The 15,754-nt window shown below is 45.3% G+C and overlaps 2 protein-coding genes across 2 annotated transcripts in view; both read right to left on the bottom strand.

Moving 5' to 3' along the window:
• The window catches only part of Itga1 (integrin subunit alpha 1), a 139,486-nt gene extending 125,642 nt beyond the window's left edge, over positions 1-13,844 (bottom strand). The window contains exon 1 of the mRNA XM_038321159.1: positions 13,733-13,844. Coding sequence (XP_038177087.1) covers positions 13,733-13,793 — 61 coding nt within the window. The 5' untranslated portion in view covers positions 13,794-13,844. The remainder of the gene's footprint in view (positions 1-13,732) is intronic.
• Pelo (pelota mRNA surveillance and ribosome rescue factor) lies at positions 828-2,508 on the bottom strand. The gene is made up of 2 exons (XM_038321160.1): positions 1,694-2,508; positions 828-1,417 (listed from the first exon to the last, which is right to left on the bottom strand). The coding sequence occupies exons 1-2, from the start codon at positions 2,417-2,419 to the stop codon at positions 986-988; spliced, it is 1,158 nt and encodes a 385-aa protein (XP_038177088.1). The 5' UTR covers positions 2,420-2,508; the 3' UTR covers positions 828-985.
• Positions 13,845-15,754: the final 1,910 nt, after the last annotated feature.

Genomic DNA, 15,754 nt, shown 5'->3' with positions numbered 1-15,754 from the left:
CTGATCTAGACTGCAGACAGAATTCCTAATCATGTGCTAAACTGAGCTTTGCCAAAGATGAAGTCGCGATTCCCTATCTCTGAAGCTCCCAATCTAAGGCACACACATATATAGTAAAAACAGTCTTAGTGGTAATTTGTATAAATTCTGTATCTACAGTTAGAAGTGCTAGACTACAACCTCCACGTAATCATCCAAGGTACTCAACTCCCTGAACACGCTTTTCTTCACGTATGACGTGGACCAGTATGAATGAGAGCACACGGACTAACGCCACAGGCACCGCGTAAAGTGTAACGCTGGCCAAGTAGCAGTAAATAAAGCTCAGCAAACCGAAGAATGTGGCCAGGTTTCAATGTAAGAGCTGAAGGCCAGGCTGGAGAGGTGCCCAGAAGCGCACTCACCCCCAGCTCCACCGGAAGTGGACCACAGGCTCTCATCTCAGCTTTTAGGTCCTGAGACTATGTTGGGAACCCTTGGTAGAGCAGACCTCCACTGCCTGAAAATAACTGTTTGTCTGCAGAAAATATGATTAGAACAACCACAGAGCAACGGGAGTTTTAGAAACGACCAGTTCAACAAATCTCTAAAAGAAAATAGTATCTCAGACTTGGCTTTATTTATGCTTTGGCTACCACTTAAGTAGTAAATGTAGTCAAATCTTGGGAAAAAAAAACTAGAAAGAAGTGAGAAAAGGATCATTAAATGAAATGAAAAAATGCCATGTAGAACCAAACCCAAACAATAGACTTTTTCTCTTAGGTACACAAATTGCTGTTTTCAGATATTTAGGAAAAAAAAAAAAAAACTCTAATCAGAAAACGTAATGCTTGGACGTTCTTTTCTTTCGGTTTATTTAATTTGAATACATGTCCTAGTGTGACCAACACACAGGAAATCCCAGCCCGATCAACAAGTGCCGCTCTTGCACCTGTCAAGCGATGCCGAGAAGTAACGGAGAAGGAGCAACTATTAAATGTCAGTCTTAATCCTCTTCAGAACTGGAATCATCTTCCTGGTCAGAGAGTTCCGGCACAGGGAAGCGGAGAATGGCAGCTACTCCCGTCAACTGGCCCAGCTGTTCCCCAGACACATGGAGACTAGAAAATATCCGAACTGTGCCTGCATTGTCTTTCACGCTGTCCACGAGCCTGACGTACCGGCTCCGGGTGGCCACGTCCTGATGCCGGAAGAGCTCATCGCTGATGAGCAACGTGTCGATCGCCAAGGCTTCGTTGGCCCTCTCCACCTGCTTGAGTCCATAGAAAGCGCGGTCAGGCTCGTGCTGCAGCATTTTATAGAAGTCATCTAAGGCTTTCACTTCCCCAGCAGCTTTCGTGTCTGAAAGGCGGCTAGCTACGGTGGGGTCACAAAGGGCCTCTTTCAGGGAGTACTTGTGTCCAGAGGAGGCGTGTACCTAGAATCAGAATGATGAAAGACAAAGAATCGTTGAAAGCATCCATTAATCAGCCCACATGGCATAAGATAAAAGCACGAATAAGCCTTACCTATTTAAGGACTTTAGCAAAGGTTACCTTAGGAAGGTGCTAGACACTATACCGATCTCTTTACTGATTATACTCCCAGCTGAACCGAGTTTTAAGCCTTCTGCTCCTCCCAGTTCTAAAACATCAGGAACCACTCATACCAATCCCTCTGCCCACTCTTCGCTATCTCCGGGTAAGAGTTTTACCTGAAGGAATTTGGAGCGGTTTTCCAGGAGCGTCTTGTTGTCCGTCTTCACCGCCTGCTGAAACATGTAGTCGCAGAACTGCTCTCGCACAAATCCGGGGCTGGCCACCAGAACGCACTTTACAACGTCAAAGTTGATGTGGCGCTGGATGGCCTGGACCACCTGTTCATAGAACCTCTCCAGGGCCCGGTCATGCTGGGAACAGTTGCCTTTCCGCTTCCTGGGGATGTTCACCTCCACCTTGGCACGGGTGAGGGTCATACTGGGCGTGACTAGGCAGACGTGGGCGAGGCCCTCCTGCATGACAACAGCTGCCACATCAGCGCTCCAGGCTGGGTCACAAGCCTGCTCGATGCGCTCCAGAACCACACTGTCCCACTGTTTCTTGGCCAGGGTGAACTGGCGGTTGGGCTCCAGTTCGATGGTGTGGTAAGCCCCCATCTTCACGTACTCATTCTCCTGGATATTGGTCCCCTTGACTCGCAGCTGGCAGGCTTGGGAGTCAAAGTCGATGGCCTCCACGCAAAGGGTGAGGGTGGTGCGGACACGGTTGCTCCCCACGCTGCCCGTGGAGGACTCGGTCTGGACCTTGCGGATGGTGGAGGCGCGCAGGCTGTCGCCCACCTGCACTAGATTGTAGGTGTGCCACATGTCCTCGGGCTCCTCGGGGACGAGGGTGACCTGCCCCGCACTGTCCTTCTCGATGTCCTTCCTCACCAGCTTCATGACCTTGCCTGGGGCTCACTTCAGAACGGGAGGCGCTGAGGGGGGTCCCCAGGAGAAACTCAGGGTGCGGGGTGGGGGGGATGGTCTAGGCTGGGAAGGGGACAGGAAAAAAAACACTACCTCTGACTCCTGCAGCCCGGGACAGAGCTTTCTGCCACGCTTTTCCCTGTCTCCGCGCGCCGATCCACGCTGCGCGGCAGATTACCCCCACGCTGAACACACACGACCCGGCACTTTCAGTCACCGGCCCCGCGCAAGTGGCTGACGCGGCGATCGCGCATGCGCAGCCCGCCTCCCGGCGCACGTCTGTCGTCCCGACCAGAGAGGCGGGGCCTGGGGTTTGCGCGCGCACGCAGGCGCAGTAGACTGAAAGGCGCACCCTCCGATAGTCAAGGGAGGCGCTAAGCGGCTTTGGCCGCCACTCTTACAGTGAAGCTGAACTCGGGTTTGCTGAGTTTTCCCACGCATCCCTGTGTCCGAGAAATTGCGGAGCATGTGAGTGCTAGCATATGTATTTAAACTGAGTTTGTCATTTTGCACCTCCTTTCTTGATATGGAGCCAGCTTCAAAACTTACATAAAAGTGAAAAGCCTCCTCAAAAGTGCACTTAGTTCCCAAAGTCCAAACTCTACCCGGTCTTGCTCATTCCTTACCGGCGCTCAGACGTGACGCATGCTAGTTGGCACTGGGATTTCCAGAAGCAGTTTCTAAGAACTAGTCGTGTTCGGTCTGGCCTCAGCCACATGCCCAGCTGTTTTCTGCGCCTAGTAACCCTGTTTGCACGATTCAGTTAACCCAGATGTTAAAGGACAGAGCCCAGAGAGAGCAGAAACTATGCGTGGAATGTACCCCTGGTGGACCTCCATGTGGCTTGACCTGATGTCCTGGGAATCCCAGAATCCAGAATTGGCAGGCAGTAGACTCTGAGGCGCTCAGTGTGGGAGCTGGGCTGCAGTAGATTAGCACTGATCTTCCCTGCCAACGACTGGCCCAAAGCTGAGGCTATGGGAAGTTGAGATAAACTGATCTACTAATTATGACCACCCCTAAAGAAGAAGCCACAGAATTGGTTGTAAAGAAAAAGAAACTTTTTATATCCTCCTTTCCTCCCTCCTACGGTGGTGATGGAAAGGCCTCTTTCTTGAGACTGAAGACATTGGGAAGTAGAGAAGTCGTGAACATACTCTCACTGCGTTTTGTGTAAGGATCTTAAAGCCGACCTCTCCAGCCTTAATTGAGGAGACGAGGTTAAAGGGGGGGATGAATTATGTTAGCTGATGTCAGCTCTCTTTTTTAGAGGTTGCCAGGGAGGTGGGGGTGGGGTTGGCACTTCCAAGATTCCAGTTTCAGTTGGCACCTTTACTTGTTTTGTATCCTGTCTCTGTCTCCCTGTCTCTGTTCTGTCTATCTCTCATTCCTATTTTCCCCCTCCCGTCTTCCTATCACAGAGTCCCTAAGTCATATGCCTTCTTCCTCCAAAGCCAGCAGCCCTTCACTAAACAAGACACTGGGCTCACTAGATCCAGAAAGTGGCTTCATAGGCACCTAATGAATGAACGGATTTCATTGACCTACAATCAAGTTTGGAAAACTTGGCAAGCACTTTCCCACACTTTTCTTATCTCTTCATATAACAAAAATGCTACCCTAATTTTTAGAAAGGTAAATGAAACTATGAGGAAGTTGACAAATACCTTCAAGAGGACATAACTGGCCTTCCGATTCAGGCCTAATTAACTACACACCCTGTTCCACCAACCGCCTATCTGTCTTTTATATATCTAACCATCTGTGCACACATACGTTACATGCTGTTATTCCCCACCACCTACTCTAGCTGACACCTTTACCAGTTCGCTATCGACAGTCTGGGAATCAGCCTGGAAGGATTGAAATGCATTGATTTCCCCCCTCCCTCCAGCATTTGTTAAATCTTAAACTCATTATATTCTTTGCACACAGTTTTATATCTACTCAGTATAGGTGATCATTGTTAGTTCTGAGAAATCTTTACTTTAAAAACATGCATGCATTTTTTTTTGATTTCTAATTTGACACGCAGATACCCTACAACAACTTTACTTCATATTTCCTGAGTCCTTTAAGTGGTAAGGCAGACATCTTTGAACTGATTATTTTTTTCAAGGTGGAGTCTCATGTAGACGAAGATGGCCTCTAACCGGGGATATAGTAAAGGGTGACCTTGAACTTCTGATCTTCCTGCCTTCACCCCTGAATGCTGGGATTAGAGACCTGCGCCGCTATATTCCCAGGCTTTTATAAGGCTCGGACCTGGGCCTATATAAGAATTCTGCCTACTGAGCTAGATCCCCCAGCCCTAGACTACCTTTTAAAATGTCATAAAATGCGCCCTCGGTGGTTGAGCACAGTACAGTATTTCTTAAAGACATAGTTTAGTCTGAAACACATTCTACAACAGCTAGAATGGCTAGCAACTTTCTGTTTGTTTTTGTTTCCTGACTTGAACTTAGTGTTGAGTGATAAGATATCCCCTCCAGTATTTTATGTTACCTTTAGTACATTTTAAAATGAATAATGATACTGTTATTTTAAGTTATTTGAGGTCACAATTCCTAATTTAAATCACAAGTCCTTTTGAATTCAAGGTGAAGTGCTCTGTCCGTAAATGTTGCACTCTCATTTGGGACATGTTTTGTTTCTCGAGGAGAAAAACCTTCATCTCCAGTGTGGCCTAGGAATCTTTATACCGTACCTGTTCATCCTGCGGTCAGTACTTCCTGTCTCTCGTGGTTTCATGTACCTATCTGGAAGGAGCAGCTGAAATAGCTAGTCCTAAAACCAAATCCATTTCAATTTGATCGCATGATCTGGCCTTTTTGAACTCTGAACTGAGGATGTTTTCTTTCGTGTATCCTTCCATGGTCCTGGCAAGGCCCTTTGCGCTGTCATGTGCAATGGTAAGCTAGTCAGGGGTAAAGTGTGACAGCCATCCTAACGTTCCAGATGCGCTTTAACACTCCGGTATCATTATCAAATGTATTTCATTTTACATAAACATGACTGTCAGAAGCTACTATGGTTATGGGTGGTTTTATTTCCACCATAACCTCAAAACCTCAAGGAAAAAAGACCATGATTTAGTCTCGTTGCTTGAAGCTGTCATTTGTGCTTATCGACTTTTGAAAACAGAAACCTTCACATGAATATTTCTAATTATGCCTCATTTTCCCATCATGTTCATATTAATCTTTCCAGAAGAAAAAAGTCACGATGGCGCCATCAAACCACTTGAGTCTGTTGTTTCTTGGCGGATTGGGCTGGATGTCCAGAGAGCGGTAGCTCTCCGCCCTTCGCTTGTCTTCACTGTGACATTTGGCCCCTCTCAGTCTACTGGAAACTCGGTTTCTTCTACTTGAAGACTGAGGGAACTGAAGCCAGTCACTTCAGCTACAGTTGTAAAGTTTACGCTGGGTCAGCTTAAGGAAACTAACACCGATATTTGTTTTCAATCTCATACACTCGCTTAAATCCTACTCTTTCTGAAACGCAACTTAGTGATTTGGGGTTGAGGGGTTGTGCACCAAGAAATGGTGTGAACTGGGCTCACGAGACAGCGAGGTGGCTCTAAAGGTACCCACTGCCAAACCTGAGGTGGGTGCCCAGGTAGGAGAGAAATCACTATGGGTAGCTGTCCTCTAACCTCCATGCCTACTCTGTGGCACACTTGAATCCCCCTCCCCATACATCTACACACAAAATACACAGATGACAAACAGGTCTAAAAACACAAAAATTGGTAGACTTGGGAGGCATTTTTAAGCTGGAGTCTGTCAATGTTAATCTCTAAGCATTTCTGGTTGTTTTTTTTTTTTTTTCACTTTATATCAGAACAGATTGTTCCTCTTCTCATATTGACAGCCTTGATGCTCTAACAGGAAAATGCTCGCTGGTCGATTTGTAGAGTTCTGTAAACAAGGCACTCTGGCAAATCTCTAAGAATGCTTAGCTCGAAGCTAGAAATGAGATTCCCACGGAACTAAGTGTAAGGATGAATCTGAACAGGATTGCTCCGGGAGTTAACGGTCGTGGGAGAGTTTCCCGTCCGGGCTGTGTGCAGTTATATGCCGCAGCACATCTCCTAGCTGTGCTAGCGAATGCAGTGGTTCGTGTGCCTCCTTGTTTGCTGAGCTGGGACAGTTCCTGTTAAAGTAATATGTGGGGAATGGATTGTACGATGGCAACAAGGATTCTAGGCTCTTGAAGGATGAATATTGTGCTTAAAGACCTTGTACAGAGGCAGGCGGACCTCTGTGAGTTCAAGACCAGCCTGGTCTACAAGAGCTAGTTCCAGGACAGGCTCCAAAGCTACAGAGAAACCCTGTCTCGAAAAAAAAAAAAGGCTTTGTGCCTAGCACTCATTCCTTTTTATTCATATAAGTGTGTGGGAGGGGGCATTGTTTGTGGTTTTGTTTCCCTTTCTGGTAAAACTTACTTTGCTAAAGCCCCCCCTCCCCCGCCCCAGGAGGATATCCCAACATTACTTCTCTGTGCCTATTGTGTCTTCCAGACCACAAGCCCCCGAAGGGCACAGCCCACTTTCTTTATTCCCCAGCCCAAGTGATGAACTTGTGTTGATAAACTTCCATGGCATACATGAAAAAGTGAGTGGCTCTTCTCTAATTTAGTTTTTAACTTGACCATCACTGAAATCTTAAATGTAAGAAATTGATTTGCATTTGATGCTGTTACTAAAAACATACATAAGACTACACTTAGGGCAAACATCTGTGAACCTGTTTCAGTTTTAAAGATACCAGAACTTACGTGGGAAAACAGTGATTTTAAACACATCTTCCTGAACAAAGTGTTACAATATTTTAAAATAACAAGAGACAGTTAAATTTATTATACATAGTTTAAAATGTGGCCTTCACAGCACATATAAGCAGTGCGAGCTCTGGTTATGAATATCTGGGGACAAACGCTATTTTTAAAATGAAAATATGCCAATTTTAGGCTGTACAAAGGCTCCTTGGTGACCTCTACAAGCAAAGTGTGTGACAGGGAGGGCTGTCCAGCTAATTATAGGGGAAAGGGGACAGGGAAAAGTGGAAAGGCCTTTTAAAAGAAATTTGTTACACTCACTATTTAAGGTTTCTTTTAACTACAAATGCTGACGTGGCAAAGTCAAATGTCTGGTGCCCAGCCACCACCCACCCTACCATCCCCCACTGCCACCTCTGTGTGCTAGTGTGTGCACATGCCACACACATGGGAATGTGTGTCTCTCTGTCTGCTTGTATGTGTCTGTGTAGTACAGGAATAGTCTGCCAGAAATAGCATAATAAAATGTTTAATTAATGTTTTAGCAGCTAAAAGTCTATAGTTAGTGAAATAATTTTCAGAATACATTTAACTTGCATTAAGATGGTGTGAGCACTTATAGAGGTGTCGGGAGTTCAGTCATCCTCAGCTACAGAGTAAGTCTCAGACTCATGTGCTCTACGTGGGATCTCTTACACACGAAACGTAATTTATAATAAAATATGAAAACCATCTTAGTCATTTGACCTAATGCAATTTAGTTGCTCTATTAAAAATTAAGATTTGTCATTTATTTCAGCAGATCTCCAATAAGTCACACCGGAATGTGTGCATTTATTCCTGATATTTAAATTATCATTTTCCATTTATCCAGGGAAATCTTAATGTTTATAGAAGTCAAGTTTTTGGAGAAAGCAAGTTCTGGACATAAGTGTGTACATATTTCTATTTCTCTTAAAACTTTACTGACAGTTCCAGGACAGGTTCCAAAGCAACCTTGTCTCGAAAAACAAAGCAAACCCTGTCTCAAAAAAACAAAAACAAACAAACAGACAAAAAACCATTTTACTGGCAGAAAAAAAAAATCAAGTAACACATAGCTGACTTTTTAAAGTTTCCTTTTAAGTCACAGAAAAGATCAGATTACAAATAGGTCCTTCATACACGCCCAGCGCCATCACTCGGGAGCATGCCAGAATGTCCATAGTCTGCCAACACTGGAGCCATTGATCTCCAGGGCTTTCTCCCCTTCCTCCCAAAGGTAGCTGTCCCCAGGCAGCTCTGTTTGGGAGAAACGGTGAGGCTGCAGATGCCAGAGAGTCAATCATGCCTTCATCATATACAAGTTTGGTAGAGACGACAACTGAGAAGGCAGCTCCCTGGTGTGGTCTTAGCGTCTTCTCAGTTGAAACCTTAAGGTCCAGTTTTCATGTTTGATTTTCCTTTGCTGATTTTGTTTGGGAAGGGGGTTGTTTTGTTCTGAGAGAGGGCCTCACTATGTAGCCCTGGCTGGCTTGGAACACAGCATATAAACCAGCCGGGCCTTGAGTTTCTAGAAATCGACTTGCTTCTGCCTTCTAAGCGATGGAACAGAGGCACGAGCTACCATGTTCAAACAAGATGCTGCCTGCACATGGATAGAGAAATGTGACAGAAATGGCGCCGGCAATAACTGTGCATTGGATATAATCTTCGGATGTGCCATTTTTTTTTTTTGTCATTTCAACATTTCTCTAATAGGATGTTGGTGACAGCCTAGCAAACTACAAACTGATTGTTTCAATGCTCACATTGTCTAGTGCGACATCAAATGGTGCATTCTTCATTGGTGGGTGGGTGAAAAATGAAATAGAGAAGGGGGAGCATGTGAGGGAGGCGGGGAGAGCCAGGCCACCAAGAGGCCACAAGGACAAAGGATGGACAGAAGAGCAGGGTAACCAAAATGGCTGCATTATGTAGGGAAGGGTAGCTAGGAGAAGGCGGATGGGGCTGTAGAAGTTTAGGGTAGAGGGTAAGGTATGCCAGCCATACACTGTAACAAGGAACTGAGGGATGCTGGGAGGACCTGGAAGCCATTTTGATATGTTAAACGGTTAGCCATTTATCCCAAATTTGAGACCTAACAGTGATATTATTATTATGGTCAAATATGGCCAAGAATATACTTAAAGGGACAGGCTCATCTTTTAAGTAGTTTAAATGTTTATCTATTGTCCATTATTTTAATTTACTGAGTAAAAAGTGTCAATTAGTCTTAGGCACGAAGGGTAATAAAACATACACAGTACTTACAGAGCGTACAAGCTGGAAGACAGACAGCTAGCTATTTCATTATCGTGTGGTATGGTGTGGGGTTTTATAGAAACAAAGGTGCTGGAGCACGCTGGTGTCTGCGGAAGCGCAGATGTCAATGAGTCACTTGGGAATCACCTTTGCATGGGAGTTAAGGATCTATAGCAGAGGGAGCAACTGCTTACGTAAAGGCCCACAGGCAACTTGGGAAGGGTTGCCTCACAGCCCTCTGAAAGGAGTTCAGCAACCTTGAGGAAAGGAATATATGCATCTCATTTGCTTCTCTTGGGACTTTGCTGTCCTTGTTTTGAGAAGGAATACAGTTCTGCAGCCACAGACAGCCCTGAACAGGCCGTCTATTCTGACTTTAGCTCTGTGGCAATGGTTCCAAAACAACTTTCATTCCAGTTGCTTAGCATGAACTCACATACGCGATTTTGTGCTTCCTGTATCGGAAGAGCAGTTATGAAGAAAAGTGTTTGGATTCTAAGTCTCGGAAAATGTATCATACAACTAATTTATTCTATTAACAGGAGAACAGCAGGTCACACCATGGTGGACACAGAGTAGTGGCATTGGGGACAAAATACAGTCCCCAAGGGGACACCTCTCTGGGGCATCCTTCCTGTAACCACAGAGCAAATTCTACCACCTCCGTGATCTAATCCTCTCTTGAAAACGTAACCCTCAGAGACAGTCGAGAGGTAGGTTTTACTTAATATTAACTATCAATTTTAGCATCAAGATCAACTAGAACAAAACAAATTTGTTTGGCATATATATTTTTCTTCTCATTGCCTTGTAACTAAACAAATAAACAACTCCTAGTGGATTCATTGTTGCCTTTGTAGACATCATTGAATAAGAGAAATGTCCCCCCAGTTTGGTCTCTTCTTCTGATGCATGACTGCCACTGGGGTTCATTCATTTGACTTGAATCAGTGACTGCCTCCCTCATGTTCAGTCACCTTCTTACTGGGCTTCACTTTGAATAGGAAATGCTGGCGTGGGAAAGAAGGCTCAGAAGATGACCCATGCTTCTAGAGAGGAATGGCTTCCTCCAGGGGCGTTTCTAGATCCTGGTATGAATGAACTGAGGTGGAAGTAATCTTGTTTAGATTCCACTTAAGGGAGAGTGTACTATCGTTTAATTTCACTATACACCGAAACTCATGGAAATAACACTTGTTTCATGACCTAGATCTAGCCTTACTCAAGTATTCTAGCCATCTGAATTTGCATTTGACTCATGGAACTGAGAGCAAGAGGAAAATGAACTTGCATTTTGGCTCTGTTCACAGCAGGAAACTTGAGGTCAGAGGTGCGAATTGAAGTCATTTGTCACGTATTAGCTGTGAGACTTTGGGCCAGTGCATTTAATTTTAGTATTTTCGTTGTTTGTCAGCATCAAAATATGGAAGATGTGTATGCAAACTTACTTTTTTAGATTAGGATAAAACATTACAAAGCTCTTGGCCCAGGACTTTTCATGTAGTAAGTTCTAGAGTTAATCTGTGCTAGTTATTGTAATCATCTATCTGGAGGACTGAATCGAACCATTTGGGTATTTCCAGTGACAGCAATGGGCAAGATATTACATGGAGAAGGAGAGAAGGTATATTTTATTTCCTCTATTCCTTCTTGGCTGAGCTTCAACTTTGATCCAGTTGCTATCTCCCTGGATCCAGCGCTTTGATACAGCAACCTCCTTCCAGTATTCAGGTTGCTCAAGGCTTCTTTTCAGATCTCCTGTTTCAAGTGATTTCTATCTACCCTTGCTTATCCCAGGTGCCCTGCCTTTTTTGGTTCCCTAAGGCCTCCTTCCAGTGGTCTCTTTTTGGAGCTCCCTTCAGTTAAACCCTCCGTGTTCACCATATATTACACTGGGACTCACACATGTCTAAAGCAGTGAGAAGGACTTTATTTGGGTATAAACAAGAACACTTTTGGCAAATCGTTTAATGTATGTAGGAAGAAACTAACCCAAGAAGTTGTAAATCCTTCGGAAGTTATTCAGAATGGTGGTGGTTTGTTATGATCCATGCATAGCTTTGAAAGCCGGAGAGAGTTTGTTTAGAAGGCAGGGGGTAGTGGGAAGGAAGGGTGGGTTCTTTTGTAGATGCATAAAACAACAAGATCATATCGACAGTGGCAAAAAGAGCAAGAGGATTGTGAGCAGTGTGAGGAAATGTGGCTGGATGTAATGGATGTTTTGTGCAAGGGTTGGGAAGGGCAGAATAATAGTGGCCAGCCAAAGACGTCCTTGCCCTACTCCATGAATGCTGAGTGTGTTACCTTAGATTTAAGAAAAAATGGATTTGGCAGATGTAATTGAACAGGGATTGGGAGAGAGGTACCAGATCAATAGAAGGACCCTGGGCAGGTAGACTTGGAGAAGACGTGACCTTGAAGGAGTCAGAGAGGAAGACTAGAAAATGCACTCTAGGCCCTTCACAGGAAATGCCTGGGGGGGGGGGGGAACCTTGATTTTATCACAGTATGACTTAAAACATACAGAACTGTAAAACAATAAATATTTTAGTTTAAGCCAATAAATCAATGGCAACTTGTTACAGCTGTAATAGGAAAGGGATATAGGGTTCTGATTTGGGGAATCGATTGAGAATTTTATTTTATCTAGAGGCAACCATGAACTACCTTAGAGGATGTACTTAAAATAGATACAGAGGATTAGAAGTTGGGAAACAACATAAGCTCTCTAATGTCATTTGCAAATGGGTATGTCTGTAAGACACCAGGTTAACTGCAGTTCTGTAAATTGCTGAGAGGTTTCCAAGTATGAGCATTTGATAAGGGAGAAGTCAGACCTCAGATCCTTAATGCCATCTTGTGAAATGGACATACATATATTACACACAAGGAACCTGTCCTCACTGGGTCAATAACGCTCTGAATATTAAACACACAATAAAACCTGAACATCCTTTAGACATATCTACCACCTTTTCCCCTTTAATTTTCAAACAGCCATGAACTTGTAACTCCGTCATCCCCGCCCCTCTTGGAAACCTGTCATTCTTTAGAGAATACACAGACCTCATTTCTGAACGGACTGAATGTTTGGTAAGGAAAAGAAAGAAAGCTACAGCTTGAGTAATTGGTAAACAACTCAAATTTTGCAAAGCAACAAGATCCAATCTCTGAAAGCAGGGATTGGAAAGGAACCCCAGGTCAAGCTTATACCAAGGTGAAACCACTCCCTGGTCTGTAGTGCTCTTCAGAAGTTACTACTGCATGGATTATTGGACTTTTCCTAAGGAGTGGGAAATGTGTGGATGAAAAAGCCCATAGCTCATTATTAACTTCCCTCTACTGCTTCACTGTGAGAAAAGAGGGGCTTGCTTTTTAAGTGAACCTAAGGGTTTAGTCACCCAGGTCTGGGTTAACTGACCCTGTTCCTAAGAGTCAAATGTGAAATTAAGCATGCCAACAATGAAAACATCAAACAACCGAATATCATGGCTTGTTAAAGACAACCAGCAATTAAAGTGCTAACAAGATGATAAGCCATTGCTTCCAGCACCTCACCCCACCACGGGTTCAGTTTCACCTCCCCAACTGGAAACTACTACAAATGTCGTGACCCCAGCTACTGCTGCTGTTTGGACAATCCAAACGTCTCCCAGTTTCTCGCAATTGGATCTAACACTGCACTTCTACCTTACTAAGTCTTCTTGAAAACACATTTTGTATTTGAAAGACTGTATTGTGATAATTGGATACTAAACGTTCCGATTTCAAAGTTTTCCGCCTCTTAGGAGCTAATGTAGAAACGTCACATTGAGACAAGAAGTAGTTTTGCCTGTCTTTCCTCGTTCTGTAGCAAAAAGGGTCCTAAGTATTAAACAGGAAGAACATGCTATAAAGCCCACTTCTGAGCGACCCTAGGGCAGCAACATAGCACACTAATCAGGCGTCCCCGGTCACTCTCCTTTCCAAAAGTTCAAATACTTAAAACACAGCTCACAACATCAAAACAACTTTAATTTAAAAAGCCTCTTGTACTTGGAAAGTTCTAGGCACTGCCTCCCTCACTCTCCGGCTGGCCACAGGCGCTACCTTCAGTACTGTGACCTGGCCGGTCTAGATCTACCTGAGAGCCTGTCCTGTCTGGTCCTCTGTTACGTGCGTCACCCCTTCGTCGAGCCCCAACCAAGCCCCGATAGAGATGGTCAGGAAAGCAGGGTCGCTCACCAGTGAGGAGCCAGCCGCAGGCTACAGTGACCTCTAGGCTGGCAGGGCGCCTGGGGACCATGGCTGGAGTCGCCGCAGTTCCCTTAACGTGCTGGTTCCTGGGCAGGAGCTGGCAGGAGCTGGCAGGAGCGGTCGCTGGTGCCTTGCGCTCTGGGTCACTTGGGCGGTCTCTGCGGGTGTCCAGTGGTGGCCCCAGCGGCTGCAGCTCCCAAGAGTCGCCGAGGAGCGATTTCCTGTGTTTTGGTCGAATGCTTCTAAGCCCGCTCCACGCTTTTCACATCCCAGACCGATTGCCACATCTCCCGCCCCTTCGCGCGCTGGTTCTCTGAAATCTCACTGGCAGCCTCCCAGGCTCTATCCGAGACATGGACAAATAAAGCCAACTTCGCGGGATGGTGTTTAGGCTAAAGTCCACGGGCAGCGGCAAAGCAAACCTTAAAGGGACATCTGCCTTTCACTAAGAGGGCGATTTTGTTTCAAGTACCAAATCCTTAAGGTGGTGGGGAGGGCGGGACTGGACTTTCAGGAGGGTGTCGCCAGCCTACTGGCCCCGCCTTCATACCCCCCGGACTTCGCCCGGATCTGGGTAGGAGGAACACTTTAAAAGTGCCCGGGCTTTTACTCCTTCAAGGGAGGCTGTTTGCCTGTGTCCAGCCGCTCAGAAGGGATCAGACCCACAAGGAAGTCAGCGTGTCGGATAAATCCCTTTCTTGCCAGCGGACGCCTGGACTTGGCCGTGGATCCTTCTCATCACCGGGGCGTCCTCATCACAGACAAGCGCTGCTGAGGGTTTTGATTGATCTTTTAAGAAGACTCCTGATTAAAGGAAGTTATAGATTATGATTTTTTGTGTTTGGAGTGGGGAGAGAGAATAAGACTATGGCAAAAGGAAAAATGAGAAACTAGACTGTGGGTGGGCAAGGAAGAATTAAGGAAACGGCAGTGGGGAGGAAGGCTGTCTCCTTAGAAATGGAATGTGGGCTATTTTGTCTAAGCTAAATTAGGATGTTTGAACACTGGAGACTGACTAATAGAGAACTCAAGGTACTTTTTAAAAATTTCTTTTCCTTCTTGTATGAATATATATTAAGTCATTTCATGTTACTTTCTAGGAGAGGTGGCCCGCAGTTAGTCAGCTTCTCTAGCCTTGTCACTCAAGATTAGATTAGCGTTAGTTTCAAGAAATACGTGCTATTCTCAAGCGCCTCCACACCTTAGAGAATTTCAAAGAAGGGAAAGGAACGGATGGCTGGGTTTGTGGTTAGAGCCCTTTGCAGAAATCAGTCCAAATCAGCAAATACTGGAACATCCCTGTCTAGCAAGAATCGGACCAAGCCAATGCCACCTGAAGGAGGGCCCTCTGTCTACATGACAAGGAGGCTTGCACAGGGCTGGAGGGGCCTGGATGCCGGCAAGTGTCACTGAGTAAATGTCAAATGAAGAAACAGGGCAGCTCCGAGGGGAAAGGACATATGTTAAGGAAGTTTAATAATCAAGAATAGGGTGAGCTGGTCAGGTATTGTGGCACATGCCTCTTATCCCACCACTTAAAGCCTGAGGCAGGAGGACTGCCGATTCAAAGGCAGCCTGCATCCCAGAGTGAGGCCCTCCCTCAAAAGCAGTCAGCAGAAGTTCAAGAAATATAACCTCATTCCTGTGAACCATCAGTCCACTGGCAAGGGATTCCCTTTCTAATATATGCTTCAGGTGATTATGTAACAAACACGAACTAACACATGCTTACTGGGTTTGGTTTTCATGTCTTCTCTCAGTTCCAGTTTCAAAATTGCCCAAATATCTAGAAAAATAGTATTCTGTAAGATCATAGTTCATCCCAACTAGACATCACTCGGGTTCCCTTACCTGCATTCAAAAATCTTTCCATATCCACCCTTCCTAAGGGAGCCATTTTAGGGTTGGCAAGAGACTTGACTCTAGAGGGGTTCCCAGGTATCCAGGGAGATGCCTCCAGCTACTTCCTTGGGCAGCTGAGGAGAGGGAGCTGGAAAAAGCCAGATCCTA

Source organism: Arvicola amphibius, chromosome 3 (genome assembly GCF_903992535.2).
Source record: "Arvicola amphibius chromosome 3, mArvAmp1.2, whole genome shotgun sequence".
In the NCBI taxonomy this organism is placed as follows: Eukaryota; Metazoa; Chordata; class Mammalia; order Rodentia; family Cricetidae; genus Arvicola; species Arvicola amphibius.
The sequence above is the reverse complement of the archived record's forward strand: the minus strand, read 5'-3'. Positions and strand labels throughout refer to the sequence as shown.

Bases quoted from the DNA above. Each gene is read 5' to 3' on its own strand.
- Pelo (XM_038321160.1), bottom strand. From the start codon at position 2,419: ATGAAGCTGGTGAGGAAGGACATCGAGAAGGACAGTGCGGGGCAGGTC. The intron at 1,418-1,693 runs GTAAAACTCTTA...TTCTGATTCTAG, and splicing joins ACCGCTCCAAATTCCTTCAG to GTACACGCCTCCTCTGGACA.